Source organism: Carassius carassius, unplaced genomic scaffold (assembly GCF_963082965.1).
Source record: "Carassius carassius unplaced genomic scaffold, fCarCar2.1 SCAFFOLD_93, whole genome shotgun sequence".
NCBI lineage: Eukaryota > Metazoa > Chordata > Actinopteri > Cypriniformes > Cyprinidae > Carassius > Carassius carassius.
The window spans coordinates 8,421-29,849 of record NW_026775009.1 but is presented as its reverse complement, the minus strand read 5'-3'; the positions used below and the strand labels follow the sequence as shown (position 1 = coordinate 29,849).

The window sequence follows — 21,429 nt, the reverse complement described above, 5'->3', positions numbered from 1 at the left end:
TGGTGGTGGTGTGTGTTTCTGTTGAGCGTGTGATATCAGGAGGCTCTTCAAGCGCATCTCTCCGGGCCGATCTGAACTCAGTCTGTCTGCAGCTGCAAACATAATGCCATCTCAACACGCTGTTAGTTCAGCCCGTCAGCGCGTTCTGCTTACATTGGGCTGGATTTACGGCTGTAGGTTCACATTACAGTCCGAATGTAAAGGCTGATGATGGCAAACGTTCACACACTCGCTCCTCTAGTTTCACACACTTCCCTCAGTATAACACTGGGAATCCAGTATCAGTCGTAAGAAATGTAACTTCTGCTGCAGCTGCAGATGATTCAGAAGCCTTTGCCCTGGTGTTTTTCTGTGAGTTTCACAATCGTTGGTGAAGTGTGTTTTAATTGCATTATTGTGTAATTGCTAAAGTGCTGCCAGGAGGTTGCTACATGGTTGCTAGCGTGTTCTGGGTAGTTTCCAGGGTGTTGCTACGTGGTTTCTGTGTTGTTCTGTGTGGTTGCCAGGGTGTTGCTATGTCATTTCTAGTGTGTCCTGGTTGTTTCCAAGGCATTGCTATGTGGTTGCTAAGATTTTTTGAGTGGTTGTCATGGTGTTGCTATGTCATTTCTAGTGTGTCCTGGTTGTTTCCAAGGCGTTGCTATGTGGTTGCTAAGATTTTTTGAGTGGTTGTCATGGTGTTGCTATGTCATTTATAGTGTGTCCTGTTTGTTTTCAAGGCGTTGCTAAGATTTTTTGAGTGGTTGTCATGGTGTTGTTATGTTATTTCTAGTGTGTCCTGGTTGTTTCCAAGGCGTTTCTATGTGGTTGCTAAGATTTTTTGAGTGGTTGTCATGGCGTTGCTATGTCATTTCTAGGGTGTTCTGGTTGATTCCAAGGTGTTGCCATGTGGTTGCTATGATTTTCTGAGTGGTTGGCATGGTGTTGCTATCCCATTTCTAGGATGTTCTGGTTGTTTCCAGGGTGTTGCCATGTGGTTGCTATGATTTCTGAGTGGTTGGCATGGTGTTGCTATCCCATTTCTAGGATGTTCTGGTTGTTTCCAGGGTGTTGCCATGTGGTTGCTATGATTTTCTGAGTGGTTGTCATGGTGTTGCTATGTCATTTCTAGGGTGTTCTGGTTGTTTCCAAGATGTTGCCATGTGGTTGCTATGATTTTTTGAGTGGTTGTCATGGTGTTGCTATGTCATTTCTAGGATGTTCTGGTTGTTTCCAGGGTGTTGCCATGTGGTTGCTATGATTTTCTGAGTGGTTGTCATGGTGTTGCTATGTCATTTCTAGGGTGTTCTGGTTGTTTCCAAGATGTTGCCATGTGGTTGCTATGATTTTTTGAGTGGTTGTCATGGTGTTGCTATGTCATTTCTAGGGTGTTCTGGTTGTTTCCAAGGTGTTGCCATGTGGTTGCTATGATTTTTTGAGTGGTTGTCATGGTGTTGCTATGTCATTTCTAGGGTGTTCTGGTTGTTTCCAGGGTGTTGCCATGTGGTTAGGATGTTCTGAATCGCTGCCAAGGTGTTGTGGGTGGTTGCTAGGGTGATTGATTGTCCTCTCAGGTCTGTGACTCTGTACGTTTGGTTCTGCTCTTATAAACAGTGGGTTTGGTTTTATGGTTTACAGAAGCGTCTCAGGAGAAGCGGAGGCCAGTAGCCTGTTAAACTCATTTTGAGTGACCTTCACCTCCACGTTTACATGCGTCTGGCCCTGTGCTGTCTGATCAGTTTCCCACATGTATATAAGAGCAGTTTTCTTTGCATCAGCTCCAGACATCAGTGTTAACAGGCTTTAGTGTGTGACACACTCACAGCTGCTGTCAGGTGTGTTAGCGGAGAGTGCTTGATGAGAATGTGACCCTTACGAAATTTAACCATGGCTTTACTACAGTAAAAAGGGTAGTAACCATGTTTTGGCGTATTGATTACCATCTGTATAACCACACTTTTAATAGAAATACCATGGTTAAACTATAGTATACATGGTTTTTGGTTTTATTTGTATTAAAACCATGGTTAATTTTCATAAGGGAAGGGTTTCAGGTTTTGAAAGTCTTAAAGCTGGTTTGTAATTATAAACTTTAGAATGGTACTAAACTGAACTGTAAATATTTGGACATGTTTTTGGAGAACGCATGAAGGCTAGGCAAATGCATTTATGTAGAACATTTAATTCACAATATTTTAAGCATCTTTTATTAAAAAATATGCTTAAAATATATAAAAACACTAATAAAAAGGTAAAATAGTAAAAAGTTAATAGTTATATAACGTTTTTCTAACTATAATATACTATAATACTATATGCACATCTCTTGCATAATGGTAGCAAAGTGAAATTTGCGTGAATTAAAATAGTTTTATTAATATATATATATAAATATATACACACACAAATGTATTAAAAAAATCTAAAAAGGTCTATAAGTAATTAACAATATTATAAAAAGAAAAAAAACTGATACATTATCCTAAAATATGCACTATATATATTTTTACTTAGTTTGTTTTATGAGTTTTACTTTTTGAGTCATTAGTTTTGAACTTAATTTGTATTTTTTTCAAAATTAAAATAGAAAATCATTTGAGATGATTCACCTTTCATTTATAAAGCGTTGCAATCAATGAATTATGCTTGAACAGGCATCCTCACGATTATTTCAAATATAAAACATTTTTCATTGAATTTGCAACAATAAAACATTTACAATGAACCAAAAAGACTCATTTCAAGACTATTTCGACAAAGATTACGTTTTTGTGTCATTCAGTTTATATTAATCATCTGATCTTTTGATTTGACTCCAACAAAATCCTAATAAAAATAATTTTACATCTTAAATATATGTTGTCACATAAATATTTAAAATGTACTTTATAGTTAAAGTAATTACTTTCATGTTTTTTTGGACATTTCGCTATGTAAATATAGTTTTTCATGCATTCCCACAGTGATACCATGTTTTTTGTACACAGTACCATGACAATATTGTAAATGTTTTACTTTGGAGTACTGTATTAATGGTTTATGAATATGGAAGTCATCGTGTAGCACCAGTTTCATCTTTTGTGTTCCTCTCAGTCATCCCTGAGTCTCTCTCTCTCTCTCTCTCTGTTCCCACTGTTCCTCCTCCAGCGGCTCAGCTTTCACGTCTGCGCTCAGTGTGTGTGTGTGTGTGTGTGTGTGTGATCTGCGCTCCAGGAGGACGACACAGTCGCACAGAGAGCGTGTGCGTGTCATGATGCTGTCAGCCGTGGCTCTACTTCTCGTCTGTCTGCAGATGCGTGTTCTGGGCAAGCCGTGGTCACAGGTCTGTGTGCTTCATGTTTGCTTCCACTTCTTCCACTTCTTCCATTCACATTTAGACAAGCATTTTAAGATCTTAAGTGACCTAAATACCTTGTTTGAGCTGGACTGTTATCAGTCTGATTCTGCATACTGTGGCTTTAGAGATTGATGTGTGATGCAAAATATTAATCTGATTTTTTGGTGGGTTGTTTGTTAGATGCAGATGTTTTAGATGTTTTATATTGCCTAACCACATAAATATTAATTAAACCAATGTGCAAAACAGATGTTTGAATTGACTTCACATCCAATCAGAATTTACAGACTGACTGTGTTTTATAAATCAAGTTTGACTGTTTGTTGAGTCTTTAGTTTTGAATTTGTTTCATTCATTTGATGTGAATCATCTGATCGTTCATCAATAATTACAGACTAATCACCTTTCATTTGTATTTCATTAAGCGAATTTTACAAAAATTGGGATTATCACATGATGATATAAAAATATAAAACTTAAAAGAAAAAAAATAGTTGCAATGAAATAAACCGACTCGTCGTTTAAAGTCATTTTGTCAAGATTGTTTTTATGTATGACTGATTCTTTCATTCGATATGAATCTTTTGATTCAAGTCTATTAAGATTAAAATCAAAATAATTTTACATTTTACTTGATTATTTAAAATAAAATACTTTTTTTGTTGTTGTTGTTGAATTTCCAGCTAAAATAATTACTTTTATGTTTTTTTGGACATTTGATGTCGGGTTGATTCGCATGAATCATCTGATCTTTTGATTCGAATCAATGAAGATCCATCAATAAAAGTAGAAAATAATTTGAGATTAACCTTTCATTTTTAAAATACTTAATAGGCATTATCACATGATCATTTCAAATATATAAAACATTGAATTCATTTAATTTTGCAGCTGTAATGAAACAAGATCTCATCTTATGGTAAAAAAGTCATGTCAGCTCTTCTATGGATGACAGTTTTAATGCATCCTCCTGATGTTTGCTAAGTATGCTGATTTAACGAGTGTCCTTGAGCGAGACTGTGACGTTTATTGTGTGTTTGGGTGTGATGCTTTCTAAGGCCACGTTCACTTCCTCCAGCACTTCCTCTTCCATCAAGAACATGTCAAACGCTGCACAGAGGCCTTTTAAATGTCACCGCTGGGCTTTTAATAACAGGATCTGAGAAATGAAAGAATGAGAGCTGTTACAGGGCTATTTTAGCCATCTTTACGAGAGGACGCTGTGTGTTTGTGGTGTAACCGTGACCCTTTAAGGCTCGTTTCCGTTTTCCTCTCGCTGATGTGCCATAAATCACAGCCGAAGCTGATTCTCTTCAGACCGTCAGATGCATTTGTGCCACCTGTTTATTAAAAAATATGACTTTTATTACATGCGATCTGTGGGATTTTTTGCCTGTTTTCTAGTCTAACGGGTGAAAATGGTTCATCTGATTATATATATCTTATATGTCTTTTCTAAATGAATGTACCACTTATATACCTCTGGACAGTTTTTGTGTAATTGCACATGCCATCCACTAGTCATTCGGCTACGATTAATTTTAATTAGCCTTTGAATTATCAGTCAATAAGTCATGCATAACTACGTCTCAATCTTTAAAAATGCATTAAAATGCACAAATTTTTGTTGTTTAAAGTGCAATTCACACATGCATGCATTAGTGTGGAAAATATAGTTTTAGTGTTTTTAATTCTCTGATGTTGGTTACTGTCACACTGACAAATTCTAATTCATTTGAATGTGATATTTTTATGATTTCATTCACTGTTGGATTTCACCCCCCCCCCCGTTTGGGAAACCCTGTTGTAATTTAAGCTTTAATGCATTTCATGATATTGAGAACAAAGAATAGAGTATTTTTTTCTCTTTGTGTGTTTGTTTTTTGTAGTCAGCATGGTACGAAAAAATCTCTTTCAACTCTATTTGATAAACGATTTTGGTCGAAAGTAATCAGAAAGTCATTCGACTACATGTGTAACCCAGATTATGTTACTAACTACATTTGTCTTCATGGTTGTAATCAGTTACAGACTACAATATGTGTCCCTGTGTCACAGAAGCAGTGATCAGTAACACAGGGATATTTGTAGAAATAGACAACAATACACTGTATGGGACAAAATTATAGATTTTTCTTTCATGCCAGAAATCATTAGGATATTAAGTAAAGATCATGTTCCATGAAGATATTTAGTACATCTCCTACCGTAAATATATCAAAACGTAACATTTGATTAGTAATGTGCATGGCTAAGAATTCATTTGAACAACTTTAAAGATGATTTTCTCAATATTTAGATTTTTTTGCTCCCTCAGATTTGATTTACAAATAGTTGTATCTCAGACAAATATTGTCTTCTCCGAACAAACCACACATCAATGGAGAGATGATTTATTCAGCTTCAGATGATGTATTCATTTATCAAGGCATTTGTTTCAGGGAGTCGTGGGTGGTTGCTAGGGTGTCTTGTGTGGTTGCTAGGCTGTTTACTTCCTGTCTAGTGTGAAAAGTCCTGCACCTGTGTGTGGCGTTTTCCAGCTGAAGTGAAGTCAATCACACACATGATGTGAGAACTCATTCACGTCTGGAGCAGCTCACACACACAACTTTAACCCTTGCTGATCAGTTTGAGCTCTAGAACTAGTGCTGGTTGAGTTCTCTCTGTGTGTGTGTGTGTGTGTGTGTGTGTGTGTGTGTGTGTGTATCGTGCGTCGCAGACCGGTAGTCAGCTGTTTCACAGGCTGAAGGTAATTAAAGCGGCTCCAGTGCTGGAGTTTACCGCGGTAAACGGTGGCCGTTATGAGCCTGCGGTTGCTCTCTTAACGTCCCAGAGTGCATCTGTGTGTGTGCAGGACACATGCTTCTGTCCCGTCCTCCACATGGGGTCCACATGAACCCAGCCGCAGGAGTTTCTCTCTCCACAGGAATGTGACACGCAAACAATTACGAACACGGCTGGTTGAGACTGGAGCGCTGCTGGAGAACATCTCCTCTCATCCTCTGCAGTTTCCTCAGACGATCATTCTCACTTCAGTTCGTATGTTTCCACACTAATATGAGTGTTATATGTGTGCCTAAATCATCCTTTTGAAGTGAAACTGGCTTTACATGATCATGTTGCATATATCGATACACAGAACAGGTTATTAAGAATCATTTATATGTCTTGTGTTTATATTTTCCAAACAGTGTGGACGGTCATATTTTGACTTGTAAAGATAATTTGAGCTTTTTTATAAGCAGAAATGATTTCGTTTGTATTCAGTTGAATGTTTAGTTTAATTTATGTTAATGTTAATATGAATATGATCTGTTAATATGATTTGAGTTACATCCTACTTAACTTACTTCGGCAGTCAAAACTGACCAAAGACTATGAACATAATTCTTTTTAATTAAATTAGTTTATTTTATTTTAAGGTGTCCTTGTTACATATACAACATGTCACTTCTATTATAGTAACAATATATTATGCAGAATTACATGCAAGTCAAACCCTAATCATGTAGTAAGTACATGTAGTTAATTAATATTACTCAAAACTACATTGATTTTACTCCCCAAAAATTGCTTTATACTTTATATATTTGTTGTTTTTCCCATTCATTTGCAATGGCAGACATTTCAGACCATGAAAATCACGTGTGAATATTTTATAAGGCCATTATCTTTTTCTAATCACATCCATGTGTTCACGGGGCAAGTGCCACAAACCACACAAAGATTTGTTTCATTCTGAAGTAAAAAGTTCAGTCTTAAAACGAGCAACCAGAGGATTAAGACGGTTTTACTGTATTATATTGTGTGTCTCAGTCGTAATGAGCTGAATTCATAATGATGATATGATATCACCGTTCTGGATTATTCCTCTCATAAATAGGCGCCACACATCGTGATGTTTGACATCTGTGGGCAGATGAAGTGATCTGAGTGCTCCTGGTGTCTGTTTGTTGGCTTTGTAAATCAGACACTGAGCTGGATGGAAAGAGCTGCTTGAAAGGTTTCCAATCTGTCCATAAGCTGCTGGCTGCTGCTCCCAGTGCATCGTGGGAACTCGTACAGAGAGCGGGAGGCTCTGCCATGAAGACCTCTGTCCAGCAGCTCACAGCCGTGTTTCATCGGATTGCTATTCATTATATGAGCGCAGAAAGAGGACTTTAGGACACTATCAACTGCGTTTTACTTGGGACAGTAATCAGAATGTGAATCTGAAGTCTAAACAAGATCCAGGTGAACGTGAACGTTTAACACACAGAAGAGCTGCTATGTTTGAATCACCTGAACGCTGCAAAAAAATATGTTATTACTCTGTATTTCTTTCTTGTTTTCCAGCACAGATATCTAAACATTTACTCAAAGCATTAAAACGACAGGATGCTAAATCTTGTTTTCTGAAAAATTAAGTGAGTTTGAGACAACTAAAACCCAAATTAACGCAATAAAAATTATTTTAGTTACTTGAATTAGAATAAATGTCAATTGAAATAAAATAAAAAATATAAAAATATTTTTTATTTCAATTAGTTTTCCTTTATGTACTAAAACAACTAAAACTTTTATAAAATTAATTTAAACTATATATACATAAACCCAAAAACTATCATAACGAATGATTAATCGCGATTAATCACATCCAAAATAAAAGTTTTCGTTTATATAATATATGTGTGTGTAGTGTGTATATTTATTATATATACTGTATATAAAGACACACACACATAAAGCATATATTTTTTATATATTTACATGTATATATTTATAGAAATTATATCATATAAAAATATATTTAATATATGAATGTAACATTTTTCTTAAATATATACAAGCATGTGTGTGTATTTATATATATACAGAATAAATAAACACAGCACACACACATATATTATGTAAACAAAAACTTTTATTTTGAATGCGATTAAACACGATTAATCGTTTGACAGCATATACATGAACTGATTTTAAAATATTATTAAAAACTGGTTATGGTAATAGTATCTCAATGGTATTAAAATAAATGCTTAAAATCTGTCAGTGGCTCTAGAAAAATCATCTTAAATCATCTTAAAACATCATAATTAATTTAATTAAATTTCTTTCTTGTTTTAAGCATAAATTCACTTGATTTTTCTTCTCAAGATAATGTATCTTGGATTAAGAATGCTTGGATATTTGTACTGGAAACCAAGAGTTTTTGCAGTGTAACAATTATGCTAGTTCAGTCAAGGGCTTTAAATATCAATAAATTCAGACGGCGTAGTTCGAGGTCACTGGTTCTGCTCAGACGTGTGTGTTCTGCTGCGTGTGAAGGTGCTTTTGTTTGAATTCGCCCATTATGGAGTGTAAAATATCCCAGGCCACTGTAACCGTAGCCGTCGGGTCACTTCTGCTGCCAGCTTCATTCTCGCTGGTGAACCACAAACTCGAGCCGCCCATGGCTTCAAAGAGCTCTTACAGTAGAGGAGATATTCCATATCACAGGAGACGCTGCTCCATCAGGCTGAAACTTTAGAGGTTTGGTGTTTCAGGCCGTCATTTGTCCAGCAAAAATATCCGTGTGATGATGGATGACGTCTGCATGCAGAAGCCCTTGATGTGTGTCTGCTCAGATACTCTCCTGTCTTCACCTTCATCTCCATCTGCAAGCAGAAGTGTCTTCATACGAACACTAAAAATTCTCAGCTGTAGGCAGCGGTGAGTCTGAAGGGAATCTTAGGAATGCTGAAATCCGTGTTTTGGTGTTTCTCCGGGTGCCAAACAGGCCGGATGTCCTACAGAGAGAGAGAGAGAGGTGGGGGGGGGGGGGTCTCTGGGAACCAAATGACCTGGATTCAGGTCTGATGCTTCCTTCACGTCCTCCCGGGAAAGTCCTACTTACACGTCTGAAAGTCATTACCATGTGTCTGAAGAGGTTTTTGCTATTGACAATTATGTCAATAACAAGTATATACTATAATAACTACGTGGAAGCTTGTTTATGGCACTGAATAAAAAATAAAAAGCATGATTGACTTTTTGCTCGCAATTCCAAATTGTGAGGCACATTGTGACAGAAGAGAGCAATTTAGAGAAAGTAAGCGGTGCCCCTTCTCCCTGTAATTGTTTTTGGCTTTTTGAAAATGTTTTACCCCACCGATTATGGAGATCGCGACATGCTTCATTTTCCTATTCGGTAGAGATCTCCTCTTCGTTGAGGATGCCGGGGAGTTCTGCAGGCTCTCTGCAGTGACAGCTTTAGATGACACCACCATCAACTCTTTGTTTTGGCACGGGGCCAATTACCATCGCCACGTGGACTTCCCAGACACAACAGGAATAAGCTGGAGCCTGTCGCGCCATTCTCCTCTAACTAAAGGAGGAGGATGAGAAGAAAAAGCTGTTCTCCGCCCTCATCCTAGCCCCATAGATAACTCCAGTGTCAGCTCCAGCCCCCGAATCCGGCCCTAACAGGGCTCCAGTACCCGAGTTTAGCCCAGAGAGGGTTCCAAAGTTTAGACCAGAGAGGGTTCCAGAGTTTAGCCCAGAGAGGGTTCCTTTCCCCGAGTTTAGCCCAGAGAGGGTTCCAGTTCCTAGGTTTTGCCCAGAGAGGGTTTTTTTCCCCGGGTTTAGCCCAGAGAGGGTCCCTTTCCCCGAGTTTAGCCCAGAGAGGGTTCCAGTTCCTAGGTTTAGCCCAGAGAGGGTTCCTTTCCCCGGGTTTAGCCCAGAGAGGGTCCCTTTCCCCGAGTTTAGCCCAGAGAGGGTTCCAGTCCCCGAGTTTAGCCCAGAGAGGGTTCCAGTCCCCGAGTTTAGCCCAGAGAGGGTTCCAGTTCCTGGGTTTAGCCCAGAGAGGGTTTCTTTCCCCGGGTTTAGCCCAGAGAGGGTCCCTTTCCCCGAGTTTAGCCCAGAGAGGGTTCCAGTCCCCGAGTTTAGCCCAGAGAGGGTTCCAGTTCCTGGGTTTAACCCAGAGAGCCCGGGTTTAGCCCAGAGAGGGTCCCTTTCCCCGAGTTTAGCCCAGAGAGGGTTCCAGTCCCCGAGTTTAGCCCAAGAGGGTTCCAGAACCCAAGTTTAGCCCAGAGAGGTTTCCAGTCCCCAAGTTTAGCCCAAAGAGGGTTCCAGTCCCCAAGTTTAGCCCAAGAGGGTTCCAGTACCCGAGTTTGGCCCGAGAGGGTTCCAGTCCCCAAGTTTAGCCCAAGAGGGTTACAGTCCCCGTGTTTAGCCCAGAGAGGGTTCCAGTCCCCAAGTTTAGCCCAAGAGGGTTACAGTCCCCGTGTTTAGCCCAGAGAGGGTTCCAGTCCCCAAGTTTAGCCCAAGAGGGTTACAGTCCCTGTGTTTAGCCCAGAGAGGGTTCCAGTCCCCAAGTTTAGCCCAAGAGGGTTACAGTCCCCGTGTTTAGCCCAGAGAGGGATCCAGTCCCCAAGTTTAGCCCAAGAGGGTTACAGTCCCCGTGTTTAGCCCAGAGAGGGTTCCAGTCCCCAAGTTTAGCCCAAGAGGGTTACAGTCCCCGTGTTTAGCCCAGAGAGGGTTCCAGTCCCCAAGTTTAGCCCAAGAGGGTTACAGTCCCTGTGTTTAGCCCAGAGAGGGATCCAGTCCCCAAGTTTAGCCCAAGAGGGTTACAGTCCCCGTGTTTAGCCCAGAGAGGGTTCCAGTCCCCAAGTTTAGCCCAAGAGGGTTACAGTCCCTGTGTTTAGCCCAGAGAGGGATCCAGTCCCCAAGTTTAGCCCAAGAGGGTTACAGTCCCCGTGTTTAGCCCAGAGAGGGATCCAGTCCCCAAGTTTAGCCCAAGAGGGTTACAGTCCCCGTGTTTAGCCCAGAGAGGGTTCCAGTCCCCAAGTTTAGCCCAAGAGGGTTACAGTCCCCGTGTTTAGCCCAGAGAGGGATCCAGTCCCCAAATTTATCACAGAGAGGGCTTCAGTCCCTGAGTTTAGCCCAGAGAGGGTTCCAGTCCCCTCTCAGTGTTTTTATTGTTCATCAGCTGGAAAAGAACACATTCTGATTCTTTGTACTGTTGTGATTCCAATAATATTGTTCATGTGTATCGTTATAGTTATTAGCAAGATTTGTATTTGGGTTCGACAAATTGGACATGTTATAGAGTTTCATAATTACATGTAATTCTTTTTTTTTATCTCTCTGATTTTTATTTTGATATAGTGAGAAAAAGGGTTGCACGTTTTACCGCAGATTTGGGCTACTGTTACACTGTTGTCGAGGGTTGTTTTTGAAGTGTGTTTGTTAAAGCGATCTCCCCAGAATGCTATTTCGACGGAGGGGATAACTGTGGAAAAAAATATAATTGGGCTAGTTTTGATTAGCAGACCTGGCAACCCTGCTGACAAATCTTTACTCTCCAGTGAGCGCTGTGTGTTGATTGTGAATCGGCTGTCGTTCTGGGAGCTGGATGGGCTTTGACAGAAGGTCAGATGCTAAGTGACCGCTGGCTCTGACTTCAGCAAGGGATTATGGGTGTTTGTGTATTTACCTCCCACAGGCTCACTGGCTCCAAACTCTTTTCCTCCATCATTTTCATTTTCTCTCTGCCTTTCTGTCTTTTCACTCCCGTCTTTCTGCACCTGTTCGCTGAACCCTTGCTTTTACCCTTGTGTCTCGACTGGATTTATGAAGCTCTGAAAAGAAAAATTTATTCTCCGTGTCCAGCGCCAGCATCTGATTAATGTTCGTTTCCGCCCACGTCAACGTTGCATCATGAAAACAGACATACAGTGTTCAGAAGAGATCAAGCTGTCAAAACTATTAGCCAGATAAACTGATCACATGACAGCAGCTTCTACTAAACCTCTGGGTTCAGAGGTCATGCTGGTGTGTGTGTGTGAGGGTGAGTGAGTTAGTGTGTGTGTGTTTGTGTGTTCATTCGAGGTCACTGACCGTGTGTGTGTGTCTGTGTGTGTGTGTGTGTGTGTGTGGCAGAGTGCCGGCTGTGATGATCTCTTGGGCTCTGGCAGGGTTCCTGATAAGTGTGGTGTGTGCGGCGGAGACAACAGTGCGTGTAAGCTCGTCTCTGGCGTGTTCCAGCACACTCTGTCTAAAGTGGGCTATCACAAGATCGTGGAGATCCCGCCGGGAGCCACCAAGATCAACGTCACAGAGATGGTGAAGAGCAGGAACTACCTGGGTGAGTAAAGAGCTATTCACAGCAGGAGCCATAACCATAATAACTATAACGATAATGATAAAAATAACTATAACTATAACTACATCAATGACTACTATGTTATAATAATAATTATAATGATAAATGTAATGATAAAAGCGATAACTGTAATGACAACTATATTAGTAACTTTAACTATAATGATAAAATAACTATAACTATAGCAATTAATCTAACTGTAATGATAACAAATAACTATAGCAGTAACTATAACAATAATTATAATGATAATTATATTAGTATCCATACTGAGAATGATAACTATAATAGCATCCAGACCAAGAATGATAATATTAACAATAATAACTGTAACAATAACTGTAATATAACAATGTACAATAACTTTCTGTTTATTCTTCGCACAAGCTGCAGTTTATCGCCTGCCGCAGTCTGCTAGATTCTGATTGGCTGTAAATATTTGTTTTGTTGAGCAGCTGGAAAACAAAGCACTCGTGATTCATGAACGTTATTGCTACAGTAATCATTCTTGGTATGAACACATGGATAAAAACATCACGTTTTCATTTCTGGGTCACATTGCACTGATTGGCTCCGCCCACGACTGCAGTATAATAAATGTTACGCTTGTTCTGATTGGCTGTGATTTTGTGGCTCCCCTTTAATAAAGCTCCAGCCTCCAAACGTGTCTATCAGCTCTGGATGTGTGTCCTGCGGCCGAAGCAGTTATTTCAGAACGCCTCAGTTTAAAACACAGCTGCTTGTAAAACACATCAGATCTGTATAATTACAGCGGAACACATCCTAATCTATATTTCAGTCTCCCTGGAAGTGCTGCTGTGTTACTTAAAGGCTGATTTTTTCCTCCCCCTGATTTATGAGCCACAAGATTCAATAAAGGTCCCGTGTAAGCGCTGCGAGAGCAAAGACGAGCCGTGCGAGGGCCTCGGGTCACTGAGCGTGAGCTGCGTGTGTTTTATGTGTGTGTCAGAAGCACTGTTAAATACTGAAGTTCCCCGTCAGCAACAATCCGGCCATAACTCTGAGCAGCTACTGTATTTGTGTGTGTGTGTGTGTGTGTGTAGCTCTGCTCAGTCGGTCTGGACGATCCATTATTAATGGAAACTGGGCCATCGACCGTCCAGGAATGTATGAGGGAGTGGGAACGATGTTCACGTACCGTCGGCCGAATGAGATCAGCAGCACTGCAGGAGAGTCCTTCCTGGCCGAGGGACCCACCAATGAGATCCTGGACGTGTTTGTGAGTGACCCTCAGTATTATGTTATTGTAATATTATTATCACGTTTTATGTTATTAATATAACTATGTAATTATTGTTATTATTGGGACATTATTAAATATTTTTTTTATTCATTAATCTATTGTCATTGTGATATAATACTATATAACTATTAATATAATGTTTAATTTTTATAACAAAATTAAGAATTATTTTTATTATTTTACATGTAGATTTATCTATTATTACCTTTTTGGAAACGGTTATTGCTGCACATTTCTTAATTATTAATATATTTTTTATTTTGTTAATATAATTATGTAGTATAATTTTTTGTCATTTATTACTATTATTATTATTATTATTACATATATATTTTTTCAGTTAGCTATTTATTGTGACATTTTTGGAAAGCAATATTGAATTATTCATATATTGAATATATACAGAATGATCATATAATATTATATTATATATTAATATATACCAATATTGCTGTTGTTGTTATATTTTAACTTACAAATAATATTATTATTGGAGCATTATTAAATGTATATTTATTTATTTATCTATTGTTATTGTAATATAGTTCTGAACTATTAATATAATATTTAATTTTAATAAAATTAATATAATTATGTAATATAATTTTTTGTTATTTATTATTATTTTTATTACATGTATATTTATCCAGTTCGCTTTTTATTGTGACACATTTTAATGCCATATTGAATTAATCATACATTTTCAAATAATATGAAATATTCGTCTTTAATATTAATTATTATTATAATAATTTTTATAAATGTATTATTGTTGTTATATTTCATATATATAAATATTATCATTATTAGGGGGGAATTTTTGCATGTATATTTATTCATTTAATATATGCTTCATCCAAAGTGACATTTCCTGCTAGCAGGAGAATGTTTGACCGTGTTGACCAGTGAAGGACATGTTGATGCAGTGTGACTGTAACAGACTCTGATCATCGTCTCATCTCTGTGTTTGTGTCTCAGATGATCTACCAGCAGCCCAATCCAGGCGTCCGTTATGAGTTCATCATGCCCTCAGAGAACGCTGTAGATGCTCCTCATCCTAAACAGAACCAGCTGGACGGTCAGTCAATACATGCTACGCTCATTTGTGGGATATGATTTATGTCATTCAATCAAACACATCTTTTCTTTTATTACAACTCTATCTTTGTACTGTCCTTGTGTCGCTGCACAGTGAATGCTGTGAATGGTCCGTCGACCCCAGAGGATCACGAGAGGTCAGGGGTCAGACATCCTCCTCCCATCCCGGATAATCAGCTTCCTGCAGCTCCGCCTACAACCAGAGCCAGAGAATATAACTGGAAACTGAGCGGCACCACAGACTGCAGCGCCTCCTGTGGACGAGGTGTGCACTTACACAAACACTGTGCAGTGTCAAAATCAGTGAAAATGTGCTCACCCCTAGGCCATACGAGATAAGGATGAGTTTGTTTCTTCATCAGGTTTGTAGAAATGTAGCACTGCATCAGTGTCTCATCAATGGATGATCTGCAGTGAATGGGTGCCGTCAGAATGAGAGTCTGATAAAAACATCACAATAATCCACAGCACTCCAGTCCATCAGTGAACATCTGGAGAAGACAAAAGATGAAACACATCCAGCATTAAGATGATTTTAACTCAAACACATAGAGTCTATAATCCATAATAACACTTCCTCCAGTGAAAAGTGTTCTGGTCTGAATCAGGAGAGAAATCTGCACAGATCAAGCAGCATTTAAACAGCTCTAAACTGGATTCTGATGTGAGAGACAACAGCAGATGCAGTTTTTCACTGGAGGAAGTGTTATTATGGATTATAGACTCTATGTGTTTGAGTTAAAATCATCTTAATACTGGATTTGTTTCAGTTTTTGTCTTCTCCAGATGTTCACTGATGGACTGGAGTACTGTGGATTATTGTGATGTTTTTATCAGACTCTCATTCTGACGGCACCCATTCACTGCTGACACTGATGCAATGCTGAATTGATGTAGAGATAACCTGCTGTGTCCGAGTCTGATTCTGTGAGATGTTAGCTGGTTGTATCTGATGTTCAGGAAGCAGGTTCTCTGTGTTCGTCTGTGTTCATCGAGGAACTCATGCTCTGGTGCTGAGCGATCTGTGCGACAGCAGCACCAAACCCAGCCCTCAGGAGGAGCCCTGTAACGTCCAGCCCTGCCCTGCCTTGTGAGTCTCCTCTGCTTCATGTGTGTGTGTGTGTGTGTGTGTGATCAAGCCCTCACCAGACTGTCTCTCATGTTCTGATGAGCCTTGATGATCTGGTTCAGGAGAGTTTGATCAGGTTTGGAGTCTGAAGAATGATGCATGTCAATGGTCTTGAGATGAGACTGACATCTTGTGGTCATAATTTAGCCAAGACAGAGCTATTTGTGTAGCACTTTTTACAGTACACATGCTTTCAAAGCACTGGGAGGTTGATTTAAGAGATTTAAATATTCATCAGTTTTGTTCATTTAGGAGATTTAAATCAAGAGTAAGTGATTCACAGAAATCATTCATAATATGATGACTTGTCACAGGTAAAAAGTCTGATGTTCGGGCTGTTAATATCATAATATAGGAAATGCATAATGTTAGGATGCATACTATAGTATATAAGCAAGGAAATGAGTCCAGAAAATGAATGTAACATGCTAAACCACATATTAAACGCTTTCCTTGTCTTGTAATTTATCATGTTCAGATTCCGAGCTCTTTTACTTGTCTGTAAATGTAGTATATAGTATCATCATCAGTTAAGTGTGCTGAAAAAATCATACTACATTTTTTTAGGTAAGTGGTTGCAAACAATTTATTATAAAGCAGATAGTTCTGGTCCTTGACTCTGATTGGCTGAGACGCGTTCAAAGCTGCTGTACGTTACAAAGTAACAAAGTAACATACACCTTTGTTTACATTTGTGTGTTGCTCGGCAACCACTCTGTTACAACCACAACTGTTTCTGAGGAAGAATACTGTTTTTAATCATATCTTTACACTTTATTGGCTCTGTTTTATTTTGTGAAACCTTACTACGTATATGGAATAACCGTTTTATAAAAGCCCTGTGGAGCTGTGGTTTACAGTGCATTTCGCTTTATGTCGTGTCTAACAATTACGCTTAGCTGTTACAAATTCACTGTAAACCACGGGGCTTATTGTATTATTTGTCAATTTAAATGTAGCTAAAATAAATTAATTGCAACAACTTACCTTAATTTTTTTTTACTAAATTCAATGAATCATGTTTTCAGAATGTCTGTTAATGTCTAACAAACACCCTTCAGTGCATCCACATTATTCCTGGAGCTCCAGTATCTCACTGCTGGTGTCTCTCTGTGTGTGTGTGTGTGTGTGTGTGTTCAGCTGGGACATCGGCGAGTGGTCCGAGTGCAGTAAGACGTGTGGTTTGGGCGTGCAGCATCGTCAGGTTCTGTGTCGTCAGCCGTACACTAACCTCACACTGAACGTTCACAGCAGCCGCTGCAGACACCTGGAGCGCCCCGAGACCAGCAGCTCCTGCCAGCTGAAGATCTGCAGCGAGTGGCACATCCGCTCCGACTGGAGCCCCGTGAGTCACAGCTGTCTGTCACGGCCCCTCCTCCACACTGATTGGCCTCCTCCAGGGCAGTGGGTGGAGCTTGGGTTTGAGAACTGCACTAGTATTATTAGTAAAGCTAGAAACACACAAGCATTACTGCAGCGAAAAGGAATAGAATATATATATATATATATATCATATTTGAAAGCAAAGAAAACATTTTTACTGTTTTAATGATACTGTATAATGTATATACTGTTTTAATAATATTTTTATTATCATTAACAATAATCAAATTATAAAATCAATTGAAGTGAATTGAAAAATCTAATATTGTTTTTTACAATAATAATAATAATAATAATTATTAATATTATCGTTATTACATTTGAAGAAAAAACATTAGTAATAAATTAGTAATAGTAATAAATATTAGTATTGTAATTGTACTGTTGTTCTCAGACATTGTTACAATTATTAATAATAATCCCAGTGAAGCCGTGGTTTACAGTGAATTTATAACAGCTAAGGGGATTTTAGTCATTTCGCTTCACGTCGTGTCTAACAATGACCCTTAGCTGTTACAAATTCACTGTAAACCATGGCTTCATGGGGCTTATATTGATTAGTATTTGGTGGTTTGTGCGTGTTAATAATGTCAGGCCCTGTGTCTGTGTGTGTGTGTGTGTTGTCAGTGCTCGGTGCCCTGCGGTGTAGGTCAAAGGTCACGTGAGGTGCACTGTGTCAGTAATGTTGGTGATATCGTAGCAGATGACGAGTGCAACATGAAGCTGCGTCCCAGCGATGTGGAGAACTGTGACGCAGGTGTGTGCACCAAGAGCTGGTTCTTCAGTGACTGGAGCGCTCAGGTGAGTCTCTCGGTCTGTGCTCAGGTGTGTGTCGCTCGCTCGCTCTCACTGCTGTGTGCTGTGTGACGCAGTGTTCGGCTGACTGTGGCGCAGGGATACGGACGCGCAGCGTTCAGTGTCTCACCAATCACATCAGCAGTCTGCCTCTGGAGGGCTGCGGGGCCCAACGGCCCCCCGAGGGCCAGCCCTGCAACAACGGCCCCTGTGAGAGCCGCACAGAGTGGTTCACCGGACCCTGGAGTCAGGTACGACTGCCACACTGTATACTAGTCCATGCATTTACTGTGTGTCTGATGTGATAGATCAGCGCTTATTAAACTGTGGTTCGTGAGTTGATTAAAAGAAAATAATGATAAAACAAAAAAACATAAAACAATAAACATAAAAGACTTGCTATAAATTAATTGAATCATAAAATGCTGATTTAAAATAAACAATTTTAAAATTAAAATCAATCAAAATAAACACAGAAAAATTTATAAAAATGGTAATTTAATATAAACAATATTAAAACAATTAAAAAATATCAATAATGAGTTAAATCATATATATGCTAGATTAAAATATGTTTTTAAAATAAAACTGGTCAAAGTAAACACATGCTAAAAATGTATTAATCATAAAAATGCCAAATTCATATAAAAGATTTTAAAATAGAAACATTCAGAATAAAACACTTACTAAAAATCTAATGCCAAATTAAGATGTGATCAAATGAAACGCTTACAAAAAAATGTAATAATAATTTTAAACGAATCGCTTTTTTTACTTTGGAATTTTTATTTAAATTACATCTATATAAAAACTATCCGAATAAACACTTACTAAAAATGCATTAAGTCATAACAAAACAAAATTAAAATAATTAAAAGAAGTGGGTTAAAAAAATAAAATCCAACTGAAAAATTAAAATAAATGATTTTGAAATGCTAAAAATAAATGAATTAAATCATAAAAGTGATCAAATAAGTATATAAACACTAAAATTAAATAATGCAAAATTAAATGATTTTAAAATAAAACAATCAAAATAAAGGCATGCTGAAAATGAATAATCATAAAAATAATAAATTAATATATTTTTTTAAAACAAAAGGAATCAGTTGAAAACACTTAAACATTAAATACTTTGAGTTTTCCTGCATGTCGTGTGACCACTGAACACATGAATGCACTGATAAATGATTGTCACATTAACTTAAATATATTTTTAATATATTTTAGTTCATTGGAGTTCGGCTTATGAAAGCATTTGTGAATGCCTGGTTTAGATCAGGTTCTGATGGCAGTGTGTGTGTGTGTGTGTGTGTGTGTGTGTGTGTGTCAGTGCTCGGCGGAGTGCGGCTCTGGTGGTCAGCAGAGGGCAGTGGTGTGTCTGATGAGGTCAGACGAGGGTTTCGTGGGGATGCCGGCGTACGAGTGCTCGTCTCTGGACAAACCCCTGAGCCAGCAGAGCTGCTTCATCAAGACCTGCGGAGCCAAGTGGTTCCACACCGACTGGAGCGCGGTGAGACCATCACACTAACAACCACACAGCAGCTCAGCCAGATCCGCTCTGCTCATGTGTGTGTGTGTGTGTGTGTGCAGTGCTCAAAGACGTGTGAGACGGGTTACCGTGTGCGAGAGGTGCGCTGTCTGACCGATGACATGATGACCAGCGAGCTCTGCAACGAAACACTGAAGCCTCATGACAAGGAGGAGTGTCACCCTGAGCCCTGCCTGCCTCGGATTGGTCAGTCCCCTCATTAATATGTAAACATACCACTGCATATTCATATCTGCTCATTGCATTAAAGCACCTCTGGAAATCCTGAAACGTTTACCCAAAATCAAAAGAAAGAAACTATTTTTTCTATAGTATATATACGTAGATATATATATATATATATATTTTTTTAATGGGTTTCTCATTGCTGAAATATATATGATTTAAATGTGCAAAATAAATCAGGCTGATGATATTTATTGAAACAAAAAACACTGTATTTCTATAGAAGTTTATTTCTGTCACAGAATTTTTAAAAAAATGGAATTGAAGTATATTATATTATAAATATTTTGCAGTTCTGAGAATTGTGAGAAAAAAGCCAGAATTGTGGGATAAAGTTTTTGCCTTATCTGTTTTTATTTAATAGTTTCCTTATATTACAGTATGTTTACTCTTATTAAATAAAAAAATTCCATTACAGAAATAAGAATCAAATGATAGTCATCATTGAGAATTATAACGATTACTGAAAAAGAAAAAAATAAGAAAACATCTGGAGGCATTACAAAAATAATTAAATCATAAAACTGCTAAATTAATATAAACCATATAAAACAAAAAAATAAAAGAGTTTACAGAAATGATGGTAAATGTGCTTAATTATAATGAATTTAATCTCAGAATGCAAAAACAGTATTTATTTTCTTTATGCAAAGTATTTATTCATGCAAAAATGAATATTTATCCTTATGCAAAAAAGAAGGGGTTTTGTGTGCATGTTTTCATATGATTCTCCATTGCATCTCTATTTTTCAGATGAGAAATGTCGTGATAAATACTTCAACTGTAACGTGGTGGTGCAGGCGCGTCTCTGCGTGTACGACTACTATCAGATGGCGTGTTGTGCGTCCTGCACGCGTGTGGCACGGAGGAGCTCTGGACACTGAGGACAGCAGAGATCCTCTGATTGAACACAGATGCTGTGGAACTGCACGTGATGTGTGTGATGATGAGATCAGTATGTACTCAGTGTGTCACACATGAACACTAGAGCGCAGGATGAGGAGAGAATCACTGCGTTAGCAACCACTTCACTTCTGTTCACACTGCGGATTTAAAGTGACTTGAGCGTTATTCAGGGCGAATGTGATCCGAACCGAATGGATCTCTGTGTGGAACTGCAGTGTGAACGGGTTCAGCTCACTGCAAAACTGGATCTGGTTCCTCAGATCTGAAACGCTGATCCGCTTTCTGATTGGATAAACTCTCATCGATGGGCTTCAAGAGCAAAAACACAAACACAATGATTCAAAGTTAACATATGGAGCTAAAATAGTCTCAAAATTAATGTGTTTACAAAATTAAAATGCAATAGCGGTGTCATATTCTCAAAACAAAGCCTTTGTGTATAATGCATTATCAGAAAGAGCTTTATGTACATTGTAATGCATTATATCTTTTCATGAATAATTGTAACCAAAGTTAAAATGCATTATAGGTTTGTTTGCCCTGTTTTTTATACATTATATTTTCTAAAGGTTTAACAATGAGTGTTATAATGCATTATAACAGTCAGGGTCATAGATTACTTTTTCAGTCAAGT

At 38.5% G+C, this 21,429-nt stretch overlaps 1 protein-coding gene across 1 annotated transcript in view; it reads left to right on the top strand.

Moving 5' to 3' along the window:
- LOC132134161 (thrombospondin type-1 domain-containing protein 4-like) overlaps window positions 1-20,805 on the top strand; it is a 35,058-nt gene extending 14,253 nt beyond the window's left edge. The window contains exons 8-18 of the mRNA XM_059546944.1: window positions 12,221-12,425; window positions 13,508-13,683; window positions 14,686-14,785; window positions 14,900-15,070; window positions 15,766-15,895; window positions 17,075-17,279; window positions 17,945-18,118; window positions 18,190-18,363; window positions 19,446-19,625; window positions 19,706-19,850; window positions 20,643-20,805. Coding sequence (XP_059402927.1) covers window positions 12,221-12,425; window positions 13,508-13,683; window positions 14,686-14,785; window positions 14,900-15,070; window positions 15,766-15,895; window positions 17,075-17,279; window positions 17,945-18,118; window positions 18,190-18,363; window positions 19,446-19,625; window positions 19,706-19,850; window positions 20,643-20,773 — 1,791 coding nt within the window. The 3' untranslated portion in view covers window positions 20,774-20,805. The remainder of the gene's footprint in view (window positions 1-12,220; window positions 12,426-13,507; window positions 13,684-14,685; window positions 14,786-14,899; window positions 15,071-15,765; window positions 15,896-17,074; window positions 17,280-17,944; window positions 18,119-18,189; window positions 18,364-19,445; window positions 19,626-19,705; window positions 19,851-20,642) is intronic.
- The last annotated feature ends 624 nt before the right edge of the window (window positions 20,806-21,429 follow it).